Here is a 26,280-nt window from a genome sequence, read left to right as displayed (position 1 = left end):
TTCAAATTCTGGTCACAGTGTAATTTCTATGCATGGCAACACTGAAAATTCTTCCGATTCGTATTTTCGGGTGTAGAATAACATTATTTATTATTGTGATAAGTTACATTTTATTACCTCCTTCCACTTACGAAAAACGGGCAAAAGAAAAATTATTAGTTTTTCAAAAATATTTAGTAGTCTGCCGCCTTAAATCCTAGACTCAGAGTAAGGTGGTATCCTGGAAAATCCAACACCTAAGAACAGGAAAGAGGGATTAAATGTTTTCTTGATCTTAACAAGATTCTCGACATCGTTGGGCGTAATACATTGAAGTTTTGTAGAATCTAGATTGGAAGATAAACATAATTTTTGTGAAACTTCACTCTGAAGGGTGGATAGAGGAATTGAAAGGTCTTGCATTACTACGTGTTTGTTTTGAAACGCTAGTCATACAACCTCGAAATCTGTTTAGTTTATTTTCATATACAAAATGAGCTTCCTCGTGGTTATATAATTAGCGTGCGTGTCTTTGGCGTGGGAGAGCCGGATTCGATTTCCGGCGACAGTCCATGTGGTTCGGATACGACGTAAAGCTGTAAGTCCAAGTCTTATATAGCCTCGGCCGCTACACTCCAATCCAACCATCCAATAGGAATTTTTATTTACCTGTACAAATTTTACATTATTTTAAATGAAGTTGGATATAAAAAGGTATAAAATTCCATACATGGAGACTTTTTGCTTCATGAAACACGACTCTATTCTTTATTTTTACAAATTCAGTATGGGTAGCATATAAAAAGGGGCAAAATGAGGATGAAAGCCCCAAAGAACTATTGGGTGAAAACAGTGGAATATCACAAACTGTCTGATAAAGAACCTCTAGACATGAGTGTTGTATCTACAATGTACCTCTAACCTTATTATAATAGCAATACTTTGTCTATAGGTAACGCTAATTTCTAATAGTTAGCAATCGCTGCTCGGATACGTTTGCTGGAACGGTGCAATATTTTACAAGCTTTACCGCCAACTCACATTAAGTATAATACCATTAATAGTCATTATTAAGTGGAAATAAGGTTGTAATTACATATATAAAATCCAGAAAGTTTTATTCCGTGATAAGCAGAATATAGTAACTAAGCAACATGAACACAGCATATAAACTACTGACAGCTGTTTATTCAACACAACCCGCATTTAAGCCATTTATAAATTATATTCTAGAATCAAAAGCGATTATTTCAATTCATGAAACGTTAAGCTAGATACCTACTGTATTAAGATTGAACTAAAATCATATTTACTGTAAACTTTCCCCAAATAATGGCAGCGCCATACTGCACACCCATCCAGATAACACATATCGATAGATTGATGAATGAGTGTATATTTCAGTATAACTCTGGAAAGCGTGGATCAATTTCAAGCAACTTGGTACATACATGATAGAGTTAGGAAAGAAACGAACCTGAGGTAAGATATCTCCATGTTGGGATATCGGCTGATCCGTTTGAACATAGTTATTTACCCATCTTACGCTGGGTGTTTATCATGCCATTTTGATTAAAAGACCTATTATAAAGGGATATTTTAAAATTTACCTCAAGAGTAGAGTATTTTATGGAATTTTATCTTCAATCTTTCATCGAAATTCGTATCCTAAGGAAGAAAGGGACTCAAATATTTTCCATAAACCTACTTTTCCCGCCCGAAAAACGATATTTCAGGTCGTTGTAATCATGTACATATAATATTGATGAAAATCGAAAATTTCTTTCTACACATCAAACCTATGTGTAACAACTACGCAAATGAAAGTGTAAGTCTCGTTTCACGGCTCTTAGTTGAATCATGTGTGGTCTGCACACTGGTTCCCACCGTAATTGTTTTTCGGAGACTTACTTCCTAATTTCATCGTGATACAGGGATAAAACCGAAAATTAATTTGAAGAAGGTTAACGATTTCCACGAAATGTGGTATATCTACTGCTTTTGGTTTTGCTAGGATAATACATGTAGATGAGACATTCTATCGAATTTAAAGAATAGCAGTGAATTCGAACTTGCAACGAGTCTCTTGAAACCAGAAGCTAAATATTCTACACTAAACTTATTCCTTCCCCTGTAAAAACCGGATACTTGTACTGCTAGTGCTGTTATGAATGAATCTTAAAACCTTTCAAACTCTATACAATTTTAATAACCTTTTCCTGGCAAACTACATAAGTAATGATATTAATTAAAATTAAATTTATACAGCAAAATAGCATAATTCAGTGCAATAGTTATTTACCTGAGTTGGAGGCTGTTCACCTGATGCCGCTTGTGAGCTTCCTGTCCACGATGATCCTTCTCCACGACCTGGTGTTCCACTTCGAGGATCCTGAGTTGCAGCTGGACTATACGCTAAATTTCTCAGACCCTGACCTGGAGAGACAGATCTAGCTATTCCAGTTGCTGGAAGTAAAAAGAAAAACGTTAGTTTAATCTTGCAACATTATTGAACTGTCACAGACAAAATAATTTTGCGTCTATAAGAAATAAATGCATTTTGTTTCTATGAAATTAACATATATAACAACTAGATAGATCACGGTACAATAATGCACTCATTCTATCATCATCATCTTAAAATATCTTGTAAAGGTCTATTAGTTAGTATTCATCCATGGAATAAGATGGGCAAGCTGTGTAAACAGAACATGAAATCTGAACACTGCTGATAGAAAACCTCCTGTTCATTCCTAGTTTTTTCACGAGTTTAACGCATCAAGTCTAGAAATACTGCAAAAGCGTTTTAAGAAGTCAATTTCATGTAGCAAAGTACCCTTCTACACAACAATGCAGTCTTGTTATTTGAATAGGACTGTACAGGAAAGTCAACAGGAGAACATAGATATACTACTATCCAGGGTTTTGAAAAACTCAGTTGAAAAAAAAATAAAACGCATTTTTTTTTGTTTGTTTGTTTTTTAAGCTGCGGAAAATTCCAACAACTCTGCTACTAATAGACGTAGATTTTTATAGCTTATACTGCTCCAAATAGACCTGGTTTGACTGCAATATTATCCACTTTCTGATCAGTGTTAACTGAAGTATTTTTCTCATTCTATAAGCAAACACTAACATATTACATTATCCAGCTACGAAGTTACTATATTTTTCAAGATTAAGAAATTAACTGCAATAAATGGGTCGCCTAAATTATACAGTTCTACTAATTCAAATACTGGTAGTAATGTGCAAAGAAGCAATTTTCAAAACGAATGAAAATAAAATATTACCTCACTACTTCAAATGAATAAAATACTACCTCGCTACTCATCAGAACCTAATAAATAGTCTACAGTCCGTGCGGCGAAATATTTTTCTCTTAAAAACGGACTGTTATATAGAACTCAGCAACATCCTCAATTAGGATTGCTATATTTACTTTGTATACCAAAACCTTTGCTAAGCAAATGGTTTGATGCTATCCATAACAACCAATTGGAACCCCATTTTGGGTATACTAAGACGTACCAGTCGGCACTCAGAAAAAATTATTTTCCTAACATGAAAGCTTACATAGCAAACAGAATAAGGACATGCAATTTTTGTCAAAAACTCAAGAAGTTACCAGCCAAGCCGGCGGGCCAATTGCTCTATCATTCATTTACGCCTATTGCAACTGCCTGGCAGTACGATTCAATTGGAAAAATACCAGTCGGAGAAGGAAAATTCAAACACATACTAGTCGCTATTGAAATGTCCACACAATTTTGTGAGACCGGGATTGTAGACAACATCACAGCCGAAGAAATTGAACAATTTCTTATATATATATATATGACATTATTCTTAAATACGGAGCTTTTTCCTACCTGTATTTAGATAGACACCCTGCACATAATGCTAAGAGACTGCAGAACCTAACAAATTTCTACAACTTTGAATTTAAATTTTGTCCAGCATATGATCACAAAACTCGAGGTGTAGTGCAAACACTCCACAGAATCATACAGAACGCTCTTAATTTTTTTTGTACAGGAAAATCAAAATCATTGGCCAAAACTAATCCCGTATATAACATTTGCAATTAATACATTCGTACAGACTGGAACTAAATATTCAAGTTTTTTCCTTATGCACGGATACGAACCTAAAACCATCTCTGATATTGCGCTAGCATCCACTACGACGTTATGCGTCGACAAAGCACACCTGAATAAGATACGTGGAATTGTACAGGATAATCTAATTACAAGTTATAACAAATAGAAGAAATATTAAGACCTTAAACATAAACAGACTAATTTTGATAAGGGCCAGAAGGTACTTGTATTTTTCCCCAATCGTCAGATTGGAATAACAGAAACTTTCTCGTCTAGATTTGTTGGACCTTTAGAAATTATCGAAAGAGTTAATCCTAATCTTTATAAGGTCAGATTTCCCGACTCATATAGACCCATACAGGAGATTTCTGTAGACAGAATTAAACCATATTATGAAGATATAGACGACACACAGCACGAGGATAAAGAGCTATTTTTTTTTCTACACGAGCGAAAACATCTATTAAAAAAATGTATATACTAGCCAAGGCAGAGCGCAAGATATAAGATAGGATCTGGAATACTTCATCTTTTAAATATTCCTCTTCTTTCAATTGGCAGTATGAAAAGAAGAATAAGAAGAGAACATAAACGCATCTAAATTATTTAACTCAATTGGCAAAGACCATTGTATAACACATAAGCATTTTAATCATTCTCACTTCTTAAATAAATAAAAAACTCACCACTAGGAAGAAGGAAGCACGAAGACAAGCATTCAGACAGATAAAAACACTTTTCATTGCAATAAAAACATTTCCTCTTAGTTTGACAAAAAGCTGATTCATTTATTCTGCAACTGAATGAAAGAATGCTGAATTTGCATTTCCGCATTTAAAAGGCAACTGATCTTTACAAGGACAGCTAACCTATAATTTTACAATTCCTTGATATTTTTTTCCACTGTGCACTACATATTGATCGACATTTTGCAACATAAATATTACACAAGATGTTCCAAAAGTCATGATCACTCTTAGATTATACAGGATGTCCAGGAATTTAGGACCATCGTTACCATCATCATTGGCATTAAAAATTTGATTATTTTATTTAAATGCATACCTTTAGTGCAAATATTTTAGAAACTTTACACCTTATACAGAGTGACCAAGAAATCACGCAGTTCGCATCACAAACTTTCCAATATAAATTATCTTTATATCCCTGTGATAATCGCAACCTTTTTAGTATTCGTAATTCTTATTATTTTATACATACTATATCTCCGTCTTTGCTCGGTACCAAGAACATCCAAAAGACCTCGTTTAGATATATCTCCTCCAATTCCAATGGACACATTTAATACCATTCATACAATTAAAGAGCAACCGAATCCACAGACTTTAACACACACCCCCTATAAGTGAACTAATATATGTATATTAACGCCAAAGCTGAAAACAACCCTACCTCGAGGGAAATGAAGTGACATAAAATGCACCGCTCCTCCCTGCCTGTGATTCGGGAATAACTGTTAGTGCTTTCTTCCACTGTCTTAATAGTGCTCCGAAAAGTGAAATTTTTCAGTGTTGCCAGTGTTATTAATGTTTTAGTGATTTTTTTGTGTGATCCCTCAGTGTTGCCAACTTCTACAAGAAAAATAACCCTTCGGCTTATTTTTTAAACAAGCCAGGGGGTGTAATGTCCCACGTGATGTAGTGTATAAATACACAATTCCACACGCCAGTGTTTACAACCACCACCACGTAGTTTGGCAAGACGACGATCCTATCTCCTGGCTTAGCCTGCTACGGGGCTCTGTCTAAGAATCCTAACCACAGCCGCTTAGCCTGCTACGGGGTTCTGTTAGCCACTAAACCCTCCTCTGCTTGCTCTATTGGGTCCTTAATTCCCCTCTGCTTAGCTTGCTACGGGGCTCTGTAGAGATCCTGTCTGCGACCTTACGGCCGAAGACTACCTATAACTAACCTTGTATACTAAAGAAATTATTTGTACAGTATTTTGTAAAATACTTTTATAGTGAAACTTTTATAATAAAAGCCGGTAGTGGAACTCGATTCCGGACACACTTTTTATTAACGCTCTACCTATATCTATATGGGACAAAGTTTTACAATATATACCCTTATTCACAAGTAGCAGCTAAGACGAATCCAAGTATGCTTTCTGTGGGTGACTTACCCTTGGCTATGTTGTATGTTAATGAATTTTGTTACATTATTTTTCCTATTAAAGCCGTACATAAATCGAGGTAAAGTTACACTTATTCCCAAGGATGAGCCATTTGCGAGGCAATATATTCTTCGCAGAGGCGACTCTTTATCACTATCAACAAAAACAGCATTCCACTGTTCATGAGTGTTTGGAGTCGGATTATCAATATAGATGATAATTACAATCAAGTGAAGTAAAAGAAAAAAAAAAAGAAAAAAGAACGAACCCTTCAAGACAATTTCCATATTTTACTAATTATTCACATCCCTTGTATAATGCTAAACTTTCATTACGTATATATTGCTTCACTCATTTTATAAATAATGAGTTATTTGCCAGAAAGCAGTAAAAACTTAACACAAACTGAAAAAAAGATACACTAAAAGGTCTTTTCGCTACATACTTCATTAGCGAGAAAAATAACGAAGAAAAGGGCAGCCATGAAATGAAAATGAAATTTTTAATTTAACATATCACGGTTATGCAGTTTGTGAAAATATACTAACACACACTCTTAGCACTTTCATTAAATGATCCATCAAAGAGGATGGGGGAACTAGGGAGAAACGTAAAGTACACAGTGGCTGAGAAGCGTTCAAATGGGCGCCATCTTGGAATCCAACACGGTGACCACTTGAACGTTTCACAAGCTAGTTGAAAGGGGCATAGTAGTTCAGTGTTACAGAGCCAACCTCTGATGGAGGGTTTGAAGTTCAATCTCAGGCTATGGAAGTTCAAAGCGGATAACACTGTGTTTGCAATTTTCTTTCCTCCTCATTCTACCAATTCTTTCATATTCATTCATATTACTTAATCATCCTTCTATGTTAGTATTGTGTAAGTGGACAAACTGTGGTATCACAGAGTATATTAAACAATGTCTTCTTGTCGGTATTTGCATGATGCCAAACTGCAGCATTTTTTGTCCATTAGCTTAAAAGTTATAAGGGCAAATCACGATAAATAGTCCATCTTGTACATAGAATACATATCATAACTATACTATTCGACACTAAGATACTTTAGATGTGCATTGCCTCATCCATCTCGCTGTCGTTATTAACTGTTTCAAAAAGCCTCCAAAATTTACATGTTTCTGATACTAGCGTTTGGTAACTCTGAATAGTTAATGTAGTGTTTTAAGTTTTCATTTAACATGTAGATTTGAAAAATGTAATAATCTGACGCAGAGGCATTTGAAAAAGTACAACTTTATGTTGTGTTGGCAACATTGTTAATCGGATGAGATTGTTGAGTATGTCAGACAATCCTTCCCTCCCGATATCTCTATCCTAAATAAAAATTCAGTGTTTTCTACCGATTAGTTAAAAAGTTTCAAGGGCGTATCAACATAAATGGTTTACCTTGTATACTCTTCTAAACATTTGACTCACTGTAAAGTAATTTTATTTGAACATAACATACTCACTTGTCTATAGGTAATAGAGTATAACTTACTAGGTCCACACACTGGAACGCTAGATACAGTTGCAGTAGGTTGAACCACTTTCGCAACACTACTCATCATTGGTGCACCTGCTGGAGGTGGTGGAGGCGGAGAAATGCTACCGTCAGGACGAGGGGATCCTGGTTGGGCCCATGGACCAACTTTCGGTGGTGTAAGTGGAACTCCTGATCCTAAAATGAATACACATTTGATGAAACGTATTAGTCAGGTATTCTTTTATATATATTAGAAGTGCACGTTTACAGCTAATATCAAAACTATTTTCAGAACTAGGTCTACTTAATCTCAGAATGGAGTAAGTGGTAGCTTTATGTATTCCGATAGTTTTATATCTCACGATTCGACTTTGTAGTCTTCCAAAGGGAACCTCTATCAGAAAATGAATCCGGAATTATACTTATTAAAAATAAAGGGGATTATACTTATTAAAAATAAATATACTCACTACTCGGATAATCGAGAAAGCTCAAATTCAAGACAATTCCTAATCTCGTATTCGGAAGATCTCAGGTGCGAGCAAAGTTTACCATTCTTACGGAATATTACTACTTTTTACTTTTTCTAATCTAAATGATACTGGCGCAACTTCTAAAAAAGCTTGGACCTGGTACTGTTTCATCTATAGATTACCATACATTTTTTTAAGGAAATATTTGTCATGTTTTTAAACATGACTAACGCAAAAAGCTCAAATCTTATTAATATATATATATAATTACTACTGTATTGCATCACTAAAAAAATTAATCACTGAATTGATGGAAATGCCAGTATTTAGTGCTTCAGTTCATTTACAAAATTTTATAAATGGAGAGAAAAAGTTTCTTTACCAGTAGGTTGACCCGGTCGAGGAGAAGTTTGAGGAGGAATAACTGATGGTTTCGCTGGTGGCTGAGGAGGAGTAGTTGTGCTGCCTGCGCGAGGCAAAACCACTCGAGGCGGACTAACGTTGGTACCTGCTTGGAACATCGCTACCTGATGCGCTTCTGCTAGCTGTTTCTTCAGAGATTCCACCTCAGATTTTAACTTCTCCATTTCGGTTTCCATATCCTTACACCTAGAAAAGAAAAGGAGAAAAAATGACTATACTCTCCTTGTACAAGAATCATAATTTCAAATGGCACTTAACTAAACGCCATGGCTCTAAAGTCACGGAAACGCTACGTATAGGTACAATGCAGATATGTGTGCTAAATGGATAGGAAGTGTGCAGTTGTATTTAATAACTAACAAACAACATATTTAATATATTTAATAGTTAACATACATGTAGTAATAAACTGTAATTGTTTATTTACGTAGTCAAAATTTGATTATAGTTCTTGTGTAGTTATCTGAACAAAAACATCAGAGGTGCAAAAATTGCAGCCAAGTTCGTCAGCCTCAAAAATTGATGAGATGAGGATGGATGAGCCAAGTTCCTTGGCCACTGCATCTGAAACGAACACTAGAACTTGGTGCGAGGTGTCTAACATATTCGAATATACCAAGACGTCAATTCCTAGTTTCACGCCGGGATATTTCAGCCCTAAGGTTAGTAGTGGCCCCCAAATCCATCACGCTTACAAGTAAAATCCCTAAGGCTAGCCAAATCATTTTCCTTGACACTTCATGGAGGAATATAAGTTTTCCTTGTCTGGGTTTCGAACCACCAATCTTACTACAGTATACTGTATATGTGCCTTAGTGCCTAAGCGAAGTTGATATTCCTGAAGTTGGTGGTGGTCCCAAACCCATCACGCCCACCACCACTATTCATAAAGCTCTTTAACATTATTTTCCTTGACACCTCGGACCAAGTTCCAGTGTTCGTACCAGATGTAGTGGCCAAGCAACTTGGCTTTCTTCCTCATTTCAACAATTTTTGAGGTTGACGAAGTTGGTTGCACTTTTTGCACCTCTGGTGCTTTTGTTCAGATTTCACTTCTTTTTGTAGTTCGCCACGTCAATATCGTATATTCGGATTCTCCAATTGTGTCATATTGTTGGATTTAAATTTAGAATTGTACATTTTTAAAGGAGTCATAATGTGTCACATGCAACATTAGTTCCCATGGCTCTCCCACCGGGAATCGAACAACAAAGGCGTACATGCTAGCCACTAGACCAGCGGGGAGGATTTCTTCTACTAAATATCTGTCAGAGAGTTATGTCCAAACGAGATTCTAATTTATTTACCCGAGCTACAAAATCACGATCGCTAACATCTCATTTTTCAGTACCTAAATACGAAGAGTATCAACAGGGCCCCAAAACCCTTGATAATGAATCCTTGATGCTACATCACCAGACATGGCTGGTATTTTAATGTACTTAGTTGTACTCTACCCTTCCACATTGCGATATTACGGAGTTCATTACATGACGCGCATGTTGCGCAGTTTCATACTGCCTTGGGTTTTCCTTCCAATGATATATATCTTTCAAATAGCTTGTACACTTAATTATATTTGCCACCAACGTATCATACATGAACTGACATAAATTAAAGGGGTGCTTCCGGTTGACGCGGAAAGTTGAAATGATGAAGAGGGGATGAAGAATTTCCCCATGTTATTTAAAGGAGTTTTTTTTTTTTTTTAGCTATAATTTCATGTTTTAGAAACTTGGAATTGGAATAAAAACTTAAAATTCGGTATGCTTGTACGTTTTCGTTAGCATTACTTAAGTAGATCAGTAAAAATAAGAATTTCTAACTTTAGATTGGTTTTATGGGGAACTGAAAAATCTTTCCCATGTTATTTATATGGAACACCTTTTACACCCCCAAATTATAGGGCATTTCCTGTAGGGCTACAATGATTAAATTTGACTTGATTGTAGCTTTTCGGGACTAACCAATAGAAAAATTGCCAAAAGTGAATATTTTTAATCTTTAAGGAGTCTAAAGGGGGATGATATCCCCATGTTATTTAAGTAGGCGTTTTCCTGGGATACAAAATTTTATCTTTGTAGTTGAAATAGGAAAAGAAACTTGAAATTCGGTAGAATTGTGGGCTTAAGAGGTGTGAGGCCGTAGGCCGAGCAAAGGCGAAAGTGTGGGGGCGAAGCTTCAGCTGGGAAAATCAGGAAATATTAAGAGCAAATGCACGAAATTCACTGTTGATGAAAAGGCTGATACGTAAGAAATTTGCATACTGTTCACAGATAGAGACACGAAGCATCAAGAACATTTTTACATAACGACTGTGGTAACCATAATATAACTCGTGGTACCAATATATTTACGAAATCGGTTACATTTTGTTGCTAGTCTCTCATAAAAGTCGAACAATTTGATTCCTCGTTTCTTCGAAAACTTCATTAATTCTAAATATCTCCACTTCTACATTCTCTTACTTATCAAATTAATTTCAATATCTATTTAATACCAATGACTTCACCGAAAAAAGAAAAAAATATAGGCTTTCCTTGTCTGGGTTTCCAACCACGAAATTTACGGTAGTATGTACGTGCCTTGGCCCACGTTTTTTAAAAGTTGACTGATTCACAGAACGTGTCTCATTAACTTGCCTAACTACTTGTTACTAGCTTTCACTTATTTTACTCGCACACTGAGAAAAAATGTATGTGGCGTACGTGAAAACGTACGTTACATGTGTAAATCCTGTAGTTTTTGGACTTAACGTACACTAAACGTATAACTGGAAAAGTATATTTTATGCATACTTTTTGTGTAAGTGTTCGGAATTAACGTACTTTCCACACGAATGAAAGAATTGTATGTAGGCGGTCAGGATCTCTCATACAGATGGACGTATGTAACTTATAGCTGACGTACGCAACATACATATACGTACGTAATGTACGGAAGACCGTTAGATGTCAGACTTTCTGCAAACGACATGGTGTAACATTTAAGCGGGAAAGAGGGCAGTACGTATGTAGCACATGGATAACGTATGCTAATTATTGATTTTGTAGTAAACATAAGGATCCCGTATATTTCTACAATATACCGATGTCCGGATAATGGATTTTTCGCAGTGAGCTTAGCTCGTTTTTCTATTAACCTAGAACGACAGGGGCACGAACATAGAAACATCGAGGAGAGTTGAGATTCCAAAGGCTTTTCCACCTGGAATCAAACCCGGGACCTCATACACCAAAGGTGCATGGGATAGTCAATAGACCAGCGAGGAGGGCACCCAACCGACCACTCGGACGATTGACAACATTATCACTATGCACATGATGTGTTCAATAACTGAATCATTCCCGATTTCTGATTGTAAGAACATAGAGTTTTTCTTCTTTTTTTTTTTGGGGGGGGGGGGGGGGCATGAAAAATTTTCCATAGGAAATTCCTAAAATTTCATACTCAAGTCGTTATAGGGTACCTTCATGGACAGTTTCACATCTTTATCTCATTAAGAAGTTCCTAATGGCTATGGGCAGTTTTTCGTCCATAAAAATTCCAATAGTACATTTCTTACATTTGGAACCTTTTACTTACTCAAGTCATTATGTAAGGTAGGTATCAATACGGAGAGTTTCAAGTATCTATCTCATTTGGAAACACCTAATCAATGATGCGTCAGTAAATGAACCGATCTCAGTTTGGGTAAAGACAGTTTTTCGCCTATAAAAAATTCAATAACACATTCCTTACATTTCATACATATTTCATATTCAAGCCATTATATGTGTGTAGACCTTCACATCTTTATTTCATTGGGAAGTACCTGATGGCTACGGACAATTTTTCGCCTATAAGAAATTTTCCATAGCACATTCCACAAATTTCCGATCTTTTCCATACTCAGGTCATTATAAGGTACCTTTATGCAGTTTTACATCTTCTCTCATTAGGAAGTACCAAATCAATGTGATGAGTGAGTGAGTGAACCGATTTCTGTTTGGCTTAGGACAGTTTTCACCCATAAAAAATTTCCCTTAGCAAATTCCTTAAATTTCAAACCTTTTCCACACTCTAGTTATTATAAGGTACCTTTATGCTGAGTTTCACGTCTCTATTTCATTGGAAACTAGCAAATCGATGTGATGAGTGAATGAATGAAATGATTTTTGCTTTGCTAAGGACAGTTTTGATCAACGAAGACTTTCCCATAGGACATTTCTCACATTACCGAATTTTTTCACACTCAAGTCATTATAAGGTACCCTTATGCAGAACTTCATGTCACTATCTCATTGAGAAGTACCTAATCAATTTTTATGAGTGAGAGAATGAACGGATTTCTGCTTGACAAAGGACAGTTTTTTGGCCATAAAAATTTTCCCATAGCACATTCCTTACATTTCGGACTTTTTCCATACTCAAATCACTATTCGATATCTTTACACAAGATGGCAAATATCTATTCATTTTCTATGAGTGAGAGAATGAACCGATTTCTGCTTGGCAAAGGACAGTTTTTTGGCCATAAAAAATTCCCATATCACATTCCTCACATTTCGGACTTTTTCCATATTCAAATCACTATTCGATACCTTTATACAAAGTTTCACGTTTCTATCTCATTGGGAAATATCTAATCAATTTGATGAGTAAGTCAATGAAACGATTTTTTGCTTGGCTGAGGACAGTTTTTTGGCCATAAAAAAAATTCCCACAGCACATTCCTCACATTTCGTACCTTTTCCATACTGAAGTCATTATAAGGTACCTTTATGCAAAGTTTCACGTCTCTATCTCATTGGGAAGTACCTAATCAATTTGATGAGTGAGTCAGTGAGCCTGAAAACTGCATATTTTAGGGGCCCAGTACTTAAGTATGGTCGAAGTTAGGAATGTGATATTTGATATATGAGCATATCTCTCAGATATCTCCTAAAATTCTAAATCTCATGTTTCCACCCTTAATAGAATCGTTTTCACAGTCCTTCGAAATCGGCGATTTTACCCAAAACTCTTGTTCGTGTATAACATGCTTACGGCATTGCAGGCCAGTTTTCATTTTCTTCGCGGAACTTGGCTGCCATGCACTGCTGTGCATGTTGATGTTACGGAAGATTTTTACCACATAGGGGCAGATTTAAGTTAAAAACAGTCCCTAATTTGTTTATCTACGCAGTTTCTCTTGCCAATTGTGTATTTCTTAGTGGGATATTTTCAGTGCTTGTCGTTTTTCAAGCAAATTTTTACAGTACATTTCAGTAAGTATTTAGTTGTTACCAGACCCGTAATAACACGAACTATTTTACATATATTTTATAAGATATGGAGTGAATTCTAAACACCTTGAATTTCATGTAGCAGTGTATTTTCTTAAAGTGCGCTGGAGTAAGCAGGAACACATTTCACCGGAAGCTTGTGGGAAGGTTTTCTTCATAATTAAAATATGTAATCTATTGTATCATTATGTAAAGTTTATTTGGGTTATCTGATGTTCCACGGTGCGGATGACAGACTTTGTCGAAGATAGCTTAAATGAGTCTTCACGAGAATCCCGTCATATAACGCGGTAATTGGGATACGTTATTAATTGACAGCATTCAACCATTGTGAGTCATTTCCATTCTATGACTAAGGCGCACAAATTAGGCGGATAGGTGCCACATATCTTAAAGAGATGAAACCGAAAAGTGTTTAACCGTATGTCTCACTGCTTGCCGATCATCGATTAACTTAACTTGTCACCAGCACAAATCGTTCGATAGGGACATCATTGCTGGATAAAAAAAAAAAAAAAAAAAAAGTCCATAGGGTAACATCAATAAGAGGAAATAGTGGCTCAGCCAATGAAAAAAGCAATTTCTCATGCAAAGACTAATGCTCATCCCTAAAAGATTATGTTGTGCGTCTGGTAGAACGAACACACAATCCTTTACCATGACTTGCTTCCAACAAACGAAACAATCATTCCTGCTGTATATAGCCAACACATAAGATTACGGACGCTGCTGATGTAGATAAACAACCTGGACGTCATTATACTGCATTATAAAGCACGCCTATATTCGGTCAAATTGAACACTGAAGATACTGAACAATTCTGCTTCAAACTTTCCTACAAGCTCCCAATTTCTCTGACCTTGTGCCTATAGATTTCCACATTTTCCTATCTCTAACCACATTCAGTAAGAAGTGTTTGATGATTCTCTTGAAATTTAATTCACTGACTTCAATTCAAAATCACAGCAGTTGTATAGGCGCGGCAATTTCTTCCCGTAACGATAGCAGCAGACGGCCATTCATAAAGGAGGTGAGTTCATTACTGACTGAAGAATGTTGTGTTGTGTGTAAGAATACAATACAATGTTTTATTTATCCGCCTGTGTTTGTGTTAATTAATCATTGCAGTACTGTAAACGTACTTGAACTACTACACGGTACGAACTCATGCACCGATCCACTATTTTTCAGAACAAAAGTATTTAAGTACTATATATTTACTATATTTTAATTGGGTGTATTTATTCTTAACTAGGAACTGAAGTAAACTGCATAATTCTACACGCAGATCGGCTTTTTAAGAGTTAATAACACCAACATTCGTGCGCTAAGACTCTCGTAGTAGTGTTCCATTATGGGATACTGCGTAGTACGCGAGGTGTTTGTAATAGGTTAGCTGTTGGTAGTACAATATATGGGAGACCTCTTCGATTTTTAAAGAGGGCAAACTGTGGGTGCGTGGTTAGTGGGAGCAAGTGCATTTACTAATGCTAGTGTGTTTGATGTATCAAAAGCAAAGTTGTCCACGGTGATGTAAACTGCATACAGAATTCATGGCAAAATATCATGAGAGGACAACAATAGTGGTCGGAAACCAAGCATAAGTGACAGAGATCGCCGAAAATTAAAAAGGATTCTCACCAAAATTCGAACAGTTCACGAGGCATAATTCGCTGCAAAATCATAAGAAGCTGAAACGATCTGTTTCTACGAGTCCGATAGGAGCTCCACAACCTTAACACCCGCAGTAGGATTTCGATTTGGAAGCCCGTGATCATAGTCTCCCAAAAAAGGCGCCGAGAATATAAAATATGGACAGATAATGACTAGAAGAGAATAATATGGTTCAAAGAGCCACTTTCCTCCTTATTTCGAACAATATGGGCTTGAGTTTCTGTATGGCAGATGCCCAAATAGACGTATTTTCGGACTGCCTACTTCCCCCCGTTGAACATGACGGTGGCTCGGATCTGATGACAGCTGCCATTTTTCGGTATTCCGCTGGTCCTATTATTACTCTGAACAGACGAATTGTTATCAGTGATTACAAGGAAATAGGTGAGCAAGTGGATCCTATGGCAAAAATGTCACTAACAATGACGCACTTTTCAGATATAACAAAACGCCAATACACACAAGACAGAGCAGTTCAGATGTGGTTTAAGGAATATCAAGTTGAACCTCAACACTTCTCTAATTCGCTCAATCAATAACATGAACATTAATTAAGATTTGTGATTAGTTTTAGAGCAGAAATCCGGTGCAAATCCTTCTCCATTATCACTGACGCAACTACCGTATCTACTCGCGTAATTCTCGCACCTGAATTTTTAAACAATATTTTTAGAAAATAAAATTTTACCTTGATTCTCAAGATTTCAAGAAAGAATTTTCAGTTCTAGAATATGTTAATACAATTATGTTTGAAGCATTCTTGAAATTAGTGAATATAAGGCCAAGAAAGAGTTAATTCCGAAGAGGACTGAGATGAAGGCAGATCTGGCCGTTATGCCCGGCAACCTTATATCGGTGTTCTTAAGATGTTTCCGTCATTTAAAGATAACATGCTAAAGTTATGTGCAAATAGATCACCGAAAGGAGAAGAGTTTGACACCAACCGGATAAATAAAATGCCCGATTGAACAAATGTTTTCCTGGATAGTGAAGGAATGAAGCATAGTAGATAAACGAGTAATCATTTAAGAGTTTTTTGAAGGCTGGAATTTTCAATACACTGGACATCAGAAGGATGATAACTTGTGGCAGCTGTCTGAGGATAATGTGGGTCAATCAGAGAAGAACTATAGTGCTGACGAAGGAAGAAATGGTAGAAAATGGATCAATGTAAGTTTCAGTCATATAAATAGCATTTCTTCAATGCTTATCATTATTTTAGCTTGATTATACCAGGTAAACCTATGAAAAGTTGTTTCCTCACTTAAATCACGCACCGAGTTTTAGATTTAAAAATGTAGCCAAAAAAAGTGCGAGAATTGCGGAAGTAAATATGGTATGTGCTCACGATGCATGAAGAATGGGTCCTACTTATTTGGAAACGATTCACAAGTTATATGCCTCAATTCCACAGCACACACAAGCTGTACTACAGGTTAAATATGGCCCGATGCCGTGTCAATCAGTATTTGCATTTTATTCAAGTTTTTCCATTACTGTGATAATTATTACACAATATAAAATATTTGTAACGATAGAAAACTAACTTGAATGAATCGGCACGTTACCTAAGCGCTTAATGAATGCCATCTACTGCTTACTGTAATAATAAGGTGTAAGTACGTTATTGATATAGATTGGAGCCTTTCATATTTGTTCGTGCACACACACGTACACACACAAACACACACCAAAAAAATTTAAAAAAAAGGACAGAAAAAATGTTAATACTAAAAATGCACAACTTGCAATGATGATAGTTGCGGTATAACAAGAAATTGTGGTATCAATCACGCAGAAACAAATGCGAACATGAATAAAACTAAAATTCATTTCAATTTGTCTCTAGTTAAAGAAAAATATTTAAAATCAATTGACATAGGTTTATTCTTATATAGAAAATTTAAGGTCTTTGAGTTTAGTTCAAATGTTCAGAATTTAACGATTTAATTGAATTTCACTCGTTTTATAACATTAACGCTTTTAAGTTTACAGGTATTTATGGGTAATCGAGTTTGAATGTTGCAAGAAAGAAGTTTATACAAGACACAAACTAGCAAATAATAAAAAGATTGTAAACAACGGTGTATATATATATATATATATATATATATATATATATAAGAAATATCAACTATAAACACATACCGCTTTTCCTCCTTACAGAAGGCAGCCTTTAATTGTTGTCTTTCCATGTCGAATTGTGCAAGTTGCTTTTCTAACTCTGCTTCCATCTGTAACGATTTTTTGCTTTCTTCTTCCAAACCTTCCGCCATGGAATCTATTCGACCCTTTTCTTCAGTTAAGATCTACAATGATCAAAAGATTCAATTACAGTAGTACTAATACGTGAACACCAAGTTTAGACTAGAAAATAACACGGTTATACTAAAATACTAAGTGAGAAACAGAATGTGATTAAAAACAATAATAAATACCAGTGAAAAATAGGAAATAGTATAAATATTGAATGATACTTAATTTGAATTATATTTTCTGTAATATTAATTAGGTTGAATGATTCTATCCAGCGTTCCTCTGATTTATTACAAGGTAATTTGCTGTATATGGGGAAGGAAAGAAAAAAAATATTTGGTGGTAAATTTGACAAAATGTATGTACGGAGTTTTTTTTTTTTTTTTTCTGCTATAACTTGGAAGTGCGTATATGGTAAAAGGAACAGAAAATTATCTATTGGTAAACACAATCGAAATACGTATGGTGGAAGCAACATAATTAAATGTGGGCATACATGGATAGTTGGCGCTATCCCCTTGCAATAGGAATATCTCGGGCTAGAATCGTGCAGCAGCTCACCCTTACTGAGGATTTTTCTCAATCCGACTAGGCAAATGCTAGGATATCTTAATACATATACTCCGGCCAAATTCCCCCCTACGTTCGACTGTTTTTTGTTTCCAGTGTAAAACGGCTTGAAAACTGAATTAGAAAAAAACACCTTTGTTCACAATTCAACACGAGTTTTGCGGTTTAACACGTACGGAGTGTTCTTCATTAATTTAGCACCGCTAGACATGAAAATGATGTCAGTTTTTTCCATCAGCCTCAGTTTTTCCTGTACAACTACCAGCCTCCCAACCTACTTCAGGCTATTTATCACAAGCAAATGTCTGCAAAATCTACGTTACAGTGTGTCATTTCTAAATCTGGGAACATTCCTTACGTGTAAGGTACAGGAGGAGAAAGGGAGAATGCTTGAACACCGATATTATTTCATTATCGCCTCAGAATTCGATATCGCCGTTTATCGAAAGGTTATTCGTAAAATATCAGGAAGAGAATGTGTGATATATTTTGTTACATATGTGGAATTAGCGTGATTAGACACCGACCAATATCAGAATTTGTTTGTAAAGCACATTTTGCTATTATAGCATGAAGCTCGGAGATCATGACAAGTCATTTCCTTCACACGTTGAGTGTCATACATGCGTGGGAGGAATTAAGAAAGTAGAGAGTAGGTAAAGTAAAGGGTGTGAATTGACCTGGCGTGAACATAAAATAACAAGTTGATTGATGTTGTTTATGCATGAACAATGTAGTGAATTTCGAAGAAAATGAACAAAATCGTGTATCTGAACTTAGAATCGTCAATCAGATCTGTCCCTTATGGTCCATGGCTCCCAATCTCTTCTCCACCAACATCAATGGATACATCTGAAGTCTCAGAATAGAAGGTAAGTAATTAAGATAGTGATTCTGACTGTAGTAACAGTAATCTAAAACTTTTTACTCAAACAAAATTTAATAATTTGGTAGAAGATCTGGGATCACGTCTCGGTGAAAATAATTTACTTGCGCCCGCTACATCGTGTTTAGTATATAGAAATCGTAATAAGACTAAAGTGATTTGTTTTCGTTGTTGTTGAAGGTTTAATGGTGTTCTGCAAAGACATTGCCAGAATGTTGAAAAAATGGGGGATCAAACGTATGATAATAAACAATGGACGTTATTTAAGGATTCGGCGAAGACGAGTTTGAAGGCTGTATTACTACATATTAGAAACGTGGAAGATTCAATTTCATTTGCGTATTCCGTACACGTGAAAAAGTCGTACAGTACCGTGAAAGTACAAAATATGAATAACACCAGTTGCTTGTATGTGATGACTTTAGCGTCATTCTCGGCCAATAAACACGGTACACAAGGACACCTTACTATTTGTATGAATGAAATATTCCAGCGATTATGAGCATTAGGGTAGAAGGGAGTAGCCTAGGATGGAAACCTGCCAGTGCGATCGAACATTGTGAAATAACATTTGATTGACCTGTCACATTTTATTGCCTCCAGTGCACATAAAATTAGGACTTACGAAGCAATATGTGAAAGCACTGGACAAAACAGAAAAACTGAATACTAAGACATGTACTAAGTTTGGTCACTTCAAATAGTTAGCCTTATCATATTTCATATCTTGTTCACTGCTAGTCAATGTTTTGGTTCTTTTTTTTCTTTTCTTTTTTGGCTGTTGCAGAAAGAGATCTCGTCGCGTGTCGCTGGTTCGTATCTGCTGGAATCCTGTTATTCTTGTTTTCCTCTCTTTTTATCTTCTTCATAGCTGTTGCGTGCGTCATCATTATCCCTGGATGTGTTCTTCGCCATCATAATATGGTTTAATTCTGTCGATGGAAATATTCTGTTCTGTCTCCCTGAAATTGCCGGGCATGTGAACTCGGTAGAGATTATTATTTAGCTTTGAAAGTATTGTGGCCGGTCCGCAGTACCTGTCGATCCATTGTGATGACTCTCCGACCCTTCGAAAGGGGAAGTAAATTAATACTTTATCTCCATTGTGGAAGATTTCTTATGTTTTTTGTCAAAATACTTCTTTTGTTGTTCGTGAGACTTTAGTAAATTTTGCCGTATTTTTTCTCTTAATTTTACAAGTTGGTCTCGTTCCAGCTGTAGCTGAGGAGTAGTCTGTAATTGGCAATCGCTGGTTGTCCTAGGTTCGTACCCGTACATTAAAAAGAAGCTTGATGTCTTCGTTCCTAATTGGACGAAACTGTTTAAACCAAAAGTGATGAGAGGTAATAGCTTTGGCCATGTTTCATGATTTTGTTGGACAAAAATATTTAAAGAATTCTGTCGAGTTTTGTTCATCACCTCAACTAATTCTATATCTTTGTGATTAAAAGCAGGGCAGAACTTAAATTCAAAATATATTTCTGCTAGTTTTTGAAGTTTCTTCGCTCTGTGGACTGGTTGTTTGTCCAGATGAAGGAAACGAAAGGCGCCAAATTTTGAAATAATTTCTTCCAGTAAAAAAGAATTGTTCAATTGTATCTGCCGTGGTGCTATTAACAGCTTTCGTCACTATATAACGAGTGCTTGTTTCAATGGCAACTAAAACGTATTTTGGTTTTCCTTCTTCGTGTGGATAAGGTCCTAACCGTAAAACATCCATCATTCTCCTATAAAGCCTGGCGGGTGATGGAGTTCTCCTTGTGGCTTTTTCGGGAGTTTCTTGAAGAGTTGACACTCTCAGCGGTTCTTTACTCTAAACGCTAATTATGACTTCATGTTTGGCATGTATTTATTGAGGACTGTCTTATATGTCTTCGAAAACCCAAAATGAGGCGCCGACGGATCTTTGTGAATAGACTCGAACCAATGTCCTACCAAACTTTTTGGGATACACAAAAGATAAATTAATCCAAGTTCTGGATATTTTGTGTACGATACAGTAGGTTGTCTTTTAAGCAAAAATACTTAGCTGCTCTCATGGTAGAACTTTTTGTCCGTTCTCTCCCTTCCAAAACTGATATTATGTCAGCGTATGCGTCATCTTTGCTCTGTTCTTCCCGTAAGTTCTTCATAGATCCTGATTGTTGTATTTGAAAAATGGGTTCGTCTAGAGAATTGGATCTGTATGCATGCAAATCCTCCGTTGTCTGACGTGGGTCCGTGGGTTCTGGGGTATCATTGCTATTTTGTTCTAAGCGGCTGATGATATCGCCCGGGTGCTTCTTTCCTTCAACACGGCAGATATCAAAATTATAGACAGCTAAGAAAAGTCTATAGCGTGTATATTTTCCTACCCTGTCTGGGTGCGTACGCAGAGAAGTTAGACATTTTGCGTCTGTAAACAATTTAAATTTACGATTAAGTAGGAAATATCTGAATTTACGCACAGCATAAATAATAGCGTATAGTTAGTAGTTCTTTTTGTCAGACTGAACTTTTGATTTCAGTCTTTGTAAGGCGACGGCTGCAGTACGAAACAATTCTTTCTTCGTTAGTTTTGGGGTTATAACAAGCTAATAAGCCTCCCAACTGATGGAAGCTCGCATCTGTGTAGAGCCTAACTCTAGCTTTTCGTCGAAATGATAGAGATGGGGCATTCAAAATATCTTCTTTCAGCTTCTCATATAATTCGTCGTGCTTTTAGGTCCATTTGAATTGAGCATTTTTAGTAAGGAGCTGTTGAAACGGCTCTACCTTGGTCGTGAAGTCCTTAATATGACTCCGAGGATAAGAGCAAAGGCTTATAAAGCTCTTGAGTATTAGTTTAGTAGTCGGCTTCTTAAAATTCTTGATCTTATTTGCTATTTTTGGTGAGATGCTTATCTTTTCTCCGGATACAAGAAATCCTAATACTCTGAGTTCTCTATATAGCAAGGGTGTCTTGTTGGGATTGGCTCTAAAGTCATGCTTCCGCAATTTTTGGAATAAAAGCTCCAAATCTGAAAGTTGCTGTTCCCATGTATATGAACCAATCGCGATGTCATCTGCAAAACTGGTAATGCGTTTTGGTAAGCCGTCTAATAGCATTTTAATGACAATAGTCAAAGATTGGGAACTTGAGCAGTGGCCCATTACGCATTTAAGAAATTGATAACTTTTGCGTGTATGATTCACCTCAAAAGTCATGTATTTAGTGCTTTTTGGATACAATAAGATTTGGAAGTACAATTGAGAAATGTCCAGGGTTGAAATTAGGGTTTTCCCTTTTAAAACCTGCAAAACGTCTTCTGTAAAGTGGAATGGTATGCTTAAATATTTGGTGTAACTATTACATGCCTGGAGATTCAACAGAAGTCTGAATTCTGAACTGTTTGGCTTTTTGATCGCAATTAGAGGCGAAGAGTAATTATTCGTCTGTGTCTCAGTTATGATTTTGGCATCTAACAGTTGTTGTTGTATCTTACTATCAATTTGATTTCTTATTCCTAATGGAATAGGTGGGGAACGGTGATGGAATGACGCACTTTTATCTATGCGTATTTTGTGCTCGTATCCCCTAAAATAACCTATATTATTGCGGTGGGGGTGCGGATTTGAAACTTCAGGTGGAGTGGAAGTGACTGTGGAGGGGAAATATTCTGCGACGGAGGTACAGAAGGTAACGATTGCGAATAACAAGGAGCAGATTGGGTGTGATGCACATTAGAAGGTGGTTGTTGTACATAGGTTGGCAAATATGAATTATGATTCGTTTGGTTATGAAAGTCGTACAAAGGAAATGTTGAGGGGCGGTTAGGTTGGCCGATTAAAGAATGAATTGCCTGTGACAAGTCCACATAATTCCTCTTCTGCATGAGATCGTGTGACTTCCAATTCATGAAGTCAATCCTGCAGCCGCTGGACTGTTTGAAAGGATTCCAACGCTATCTTCTGTAGTAAATTTCTTTGTAACCACAATGAAAGAAAATGGATTTTCTGTTCCTCCGAAGCCTCTGGCATTAGCTGTCTAATGGCCCTTAATTTCCTTAAGAAATATAAATCGACCGACTCATTTTCGTTTTGCTGTATTTGGAAAATTTCTAATTCCGCCTTATACGCTGGTAAACTTGGACAAGACAAAGAAATGAATTTGCTTTTTTAAGTTGATCGCAATTAAGGGTGTCAAATTGATTTTGTAATTGTAAAACAAAATCGAGAGCTACATCCTGTAAATACATCGGGAGAATTTCCTTCTTCCTTTCGGGGGTACATGTCTGGAGTAAAGCCAAATGATCAAATAACATGAAAAATCGATCCGGGTCATCTGTACTGTGACCAGAATATCTGGTTAGATGAGGAATATTAACAGGTATACGGGAGCCTGATTCTGCCATATTATTATCACCTTCTTCATAAGTACTTTTTCCAGATCTAGTTGTCGGCATAAATACCTGCCAGCCTAAAACGAATCAATTTACCGTTAAGAGCAATGAGAGTGCATATAACAATACGGGGAATTTGGACTTTCCCATCACCTTTTATTATCATTTTTTTTTTCTTAAATACAAAAGGTATACAAAAAGCAGTTCCACTAATAATTTGGGTAAAATAAAGAAAGGAACCCAATGACCAAGCGTCTTAGGGCTTTTGCAGGTGAGGTTCCTCTCGGTGACCGGGCGTCATGAGAGAGGATAGGAACCCAATGACCGTGCGTCTTAGGGCTTAAGGATAGGTACCTCTCGGTGACCAAGCGTCGTGAGAGGGGTTTAGGTGGTTTGATAAACCTGGGTAGATTGATGTTCGATGATGCGTGCCGCTCTCTTTTATCCTGGAGTGTAGGCTGCCAACGTTGATCTCCGTCTTGCCAACTGCTGGCGAATGTGAGCGACTCCTCTTCGGGTCCGTCGTCTGCGTTGTTTTTGTTTACTATTGGCACGTGTAGTACACATGCTTATCGCATGTTATGGGGGCATGCGGAACCTTACAGTATGAATGAAATACTCCAGCGATGATGAGCATTAGAGTAGAAGGGTGTAGCCTAGGATGGAAACCTGCCAGTACGATCGAACATTCTGAAATAACATTTGATTGACCTATGTCACATTTTACTGCCTCCAGTGCACATAAAATTAGGACTTACGAAGCAATATGTGAAAGCATTGGACAAAACAGAAAAACTGTTTCCATTATCTGTGTGGCAAATTCCCAAATCTTTCAGATGCAAAGTTGAAAGTAGGGATATATGTTGAACAGAATATACGTAAGATGATGTCTGATGAACACTTCAAAAAATACTTCCTTGTGCGCGCATTTCCTTGTTCAGAGTATGCATCCTGAATTCAAGGAAATAATGGAAGACATGTTACAGAATTTTAAACAGTTGGAAATCAAGGTGAGCCTGAAACTCTAATGTCTCACAGACTTTTTTCCGGATAATTTAGATGCCGGATTCCGGATAATTCCGTCAGGAGCTTATAACACTCGAATATCGTTACCAAAATTATTGTAAAATAAAAATGATATCTGAATACTTCTGGAATATCTTACGCAAAAGAGAAGGGACACACAAAAGAAATTCATCAGGCCTCCATTCACATGCAAATATCAACGGAAGTAATACCTCCGCCTGGTAAGTTTTCAACTTCTTATTGTGTATAAGACTTCATATTTTTGCTTCCTGTAATATCGTATTGTCCTCATGTTGCCTTTTTACTCCTTTAACTTGTCAAATTCTGCCCCTATCTTCCCGCAATTTATTTCATATTTTATTGCCTACAGGTGTTGTTGATGATAATGTGCAAATATTTCACGTGATACAGAGAAACACTCATTTTCGTAATCAGTGCATTCGATTTATTCAGAAAATCATATTTTCATGCAAACGCCAGACAAACGGTCATAATTTGTCGGTCTGTGAAATTAAATAGACGAACTTTTTTTTTTTTTTTTTTTTTTTTTTTTGAGTTGTACGTCCCATGGTTATGCCGGTTAGGCTAAAGGAGAAAGTGATGATGAGAAATGAATGGAATGGTGGAATGAAGAAAATGGGACAACCCTGAAGAAACTCACGCACCCGGTGCTTGTCCGGGCGGGCCAAGTTCACTTGGCGGGCGCTGGGATCGAACCCGGGATCCCTAGCACCAGAGGTACGGTCATAATTTGTCGGCCTGTGAAATTAAATAAGCAAAAATAAAATAATAATTAGGGCTGTGGAAAAGCAATCCAAACATCGCCTTCTCTCCTATTATATTGACTCAACTGAATTGTTCCGATGACTTGACAAGATCCGAATCATTAATACTTTATTATACGGGGGGGGGGAGGTAGTGGGAATCTGTTATATTTCTTTTTACAAACATAATACATTTGTACTGCTGCTGAAGAAAAAAATCCCTGAGTTTACTGCTTTTGGGGCAATCCAAATGAAATCGACCAATTTCCAGGTCAAAGGTTGCTGACAAAATTTATTTTGTTTTTTAATATTCTACCTAAGATTGTACCAAATTCAGGGAGTTGAAAACTGGTATTCATTTATTTTTTTAACCTCGTAGGTTTGTTTGTGGCGGCCATTTTCTATAGGCGCCTGAGCGTATTTCGCATTTTTCAGAGGATTCCATTAAATGCTGTAACTTTTTAGGTTTTAAAGATAATAAGTTCAAACCAAAACCATAAGATAATGGAATGGATAACATTCTGTCTTCTGTGCACATTAAGACGTACTTTAGAACGTTGAAAAAAGAAGCTCTGAACATTGAGGTTGAAAACCTAGAAGTGGCCATTTTGGAATGTACATTTTGAAACGAAATAAATAAGACTCACCTTCAATTCTTTGTATACATAGAGACTAGATAGTAAACAACGTCCCAAACAAGTTTCAGATCTGAGAACCGTATACTTGATTTTTTGGAAATTTTTAAACTTCGGGAATTTTCGAAAATCGTGTATTTTCACCATCAAATATCTCAGGAAGAACAGAAGTGAAAAATCCCAAATTAGCACAGTAGACGATAGCTATGCAGTTTTGAAATTTCCATAAAATCAAGTATAT

At 36.5% G+C, this 26,280-nt stretch overlaps 1 protein-coding gene across 1 annotated transcript in view; it reads right to left on the bottom strand.

The window, feature by feature from the left end:
• Positions 1–26,280, bottom strand: part of LOC145688074 (uncharacterized) — a 119,729-nt gene that overhangs the window by 43,088 nt on the left and 50,361 nt on the right. The window contains exons 6-9 of the mRNA XM_081761795.1: positions 17,690–17,850; positions 8,559–8,785; positions 7,719–7,898; positions 2,282–2,445 (exon numbers count right to left, since the gene is read on the bottom strand). Of these exons, the coding sequence (XP_081617921.1) occupies positions 2,282–2,445; positions 7,719–7,898; positions 8,559–8,785; positions 17,690–17,850 (732 nt within the window). The remainder of the gene's footprint in view (positions 1–2,281; positions 2,446–7,718; positions 7,899–8,558; positions 8,786–17,689; positions 17,851–26,280) is intronic.

This window comes from Thermobia domestica, chromosome 6 (assembly GCF_964235325.1).
Source record: "Thermobia domestica chromosome 6, izTheDome1.hap1.1, whole genome shotgun sequence".
Taxonomy (NCBI): domain Eukaryota; kingdom Metazoa; phylum Arthropoda; class Insecta; order Zygentoma; family Lepismatidae; genus Thermobia; species Thermobia domestica.
The sequence above is the reverse complement of the archived record's forward strand: the minus strand, read 5'-3'. Positions and strand labels throughout refer to the sequence as shown.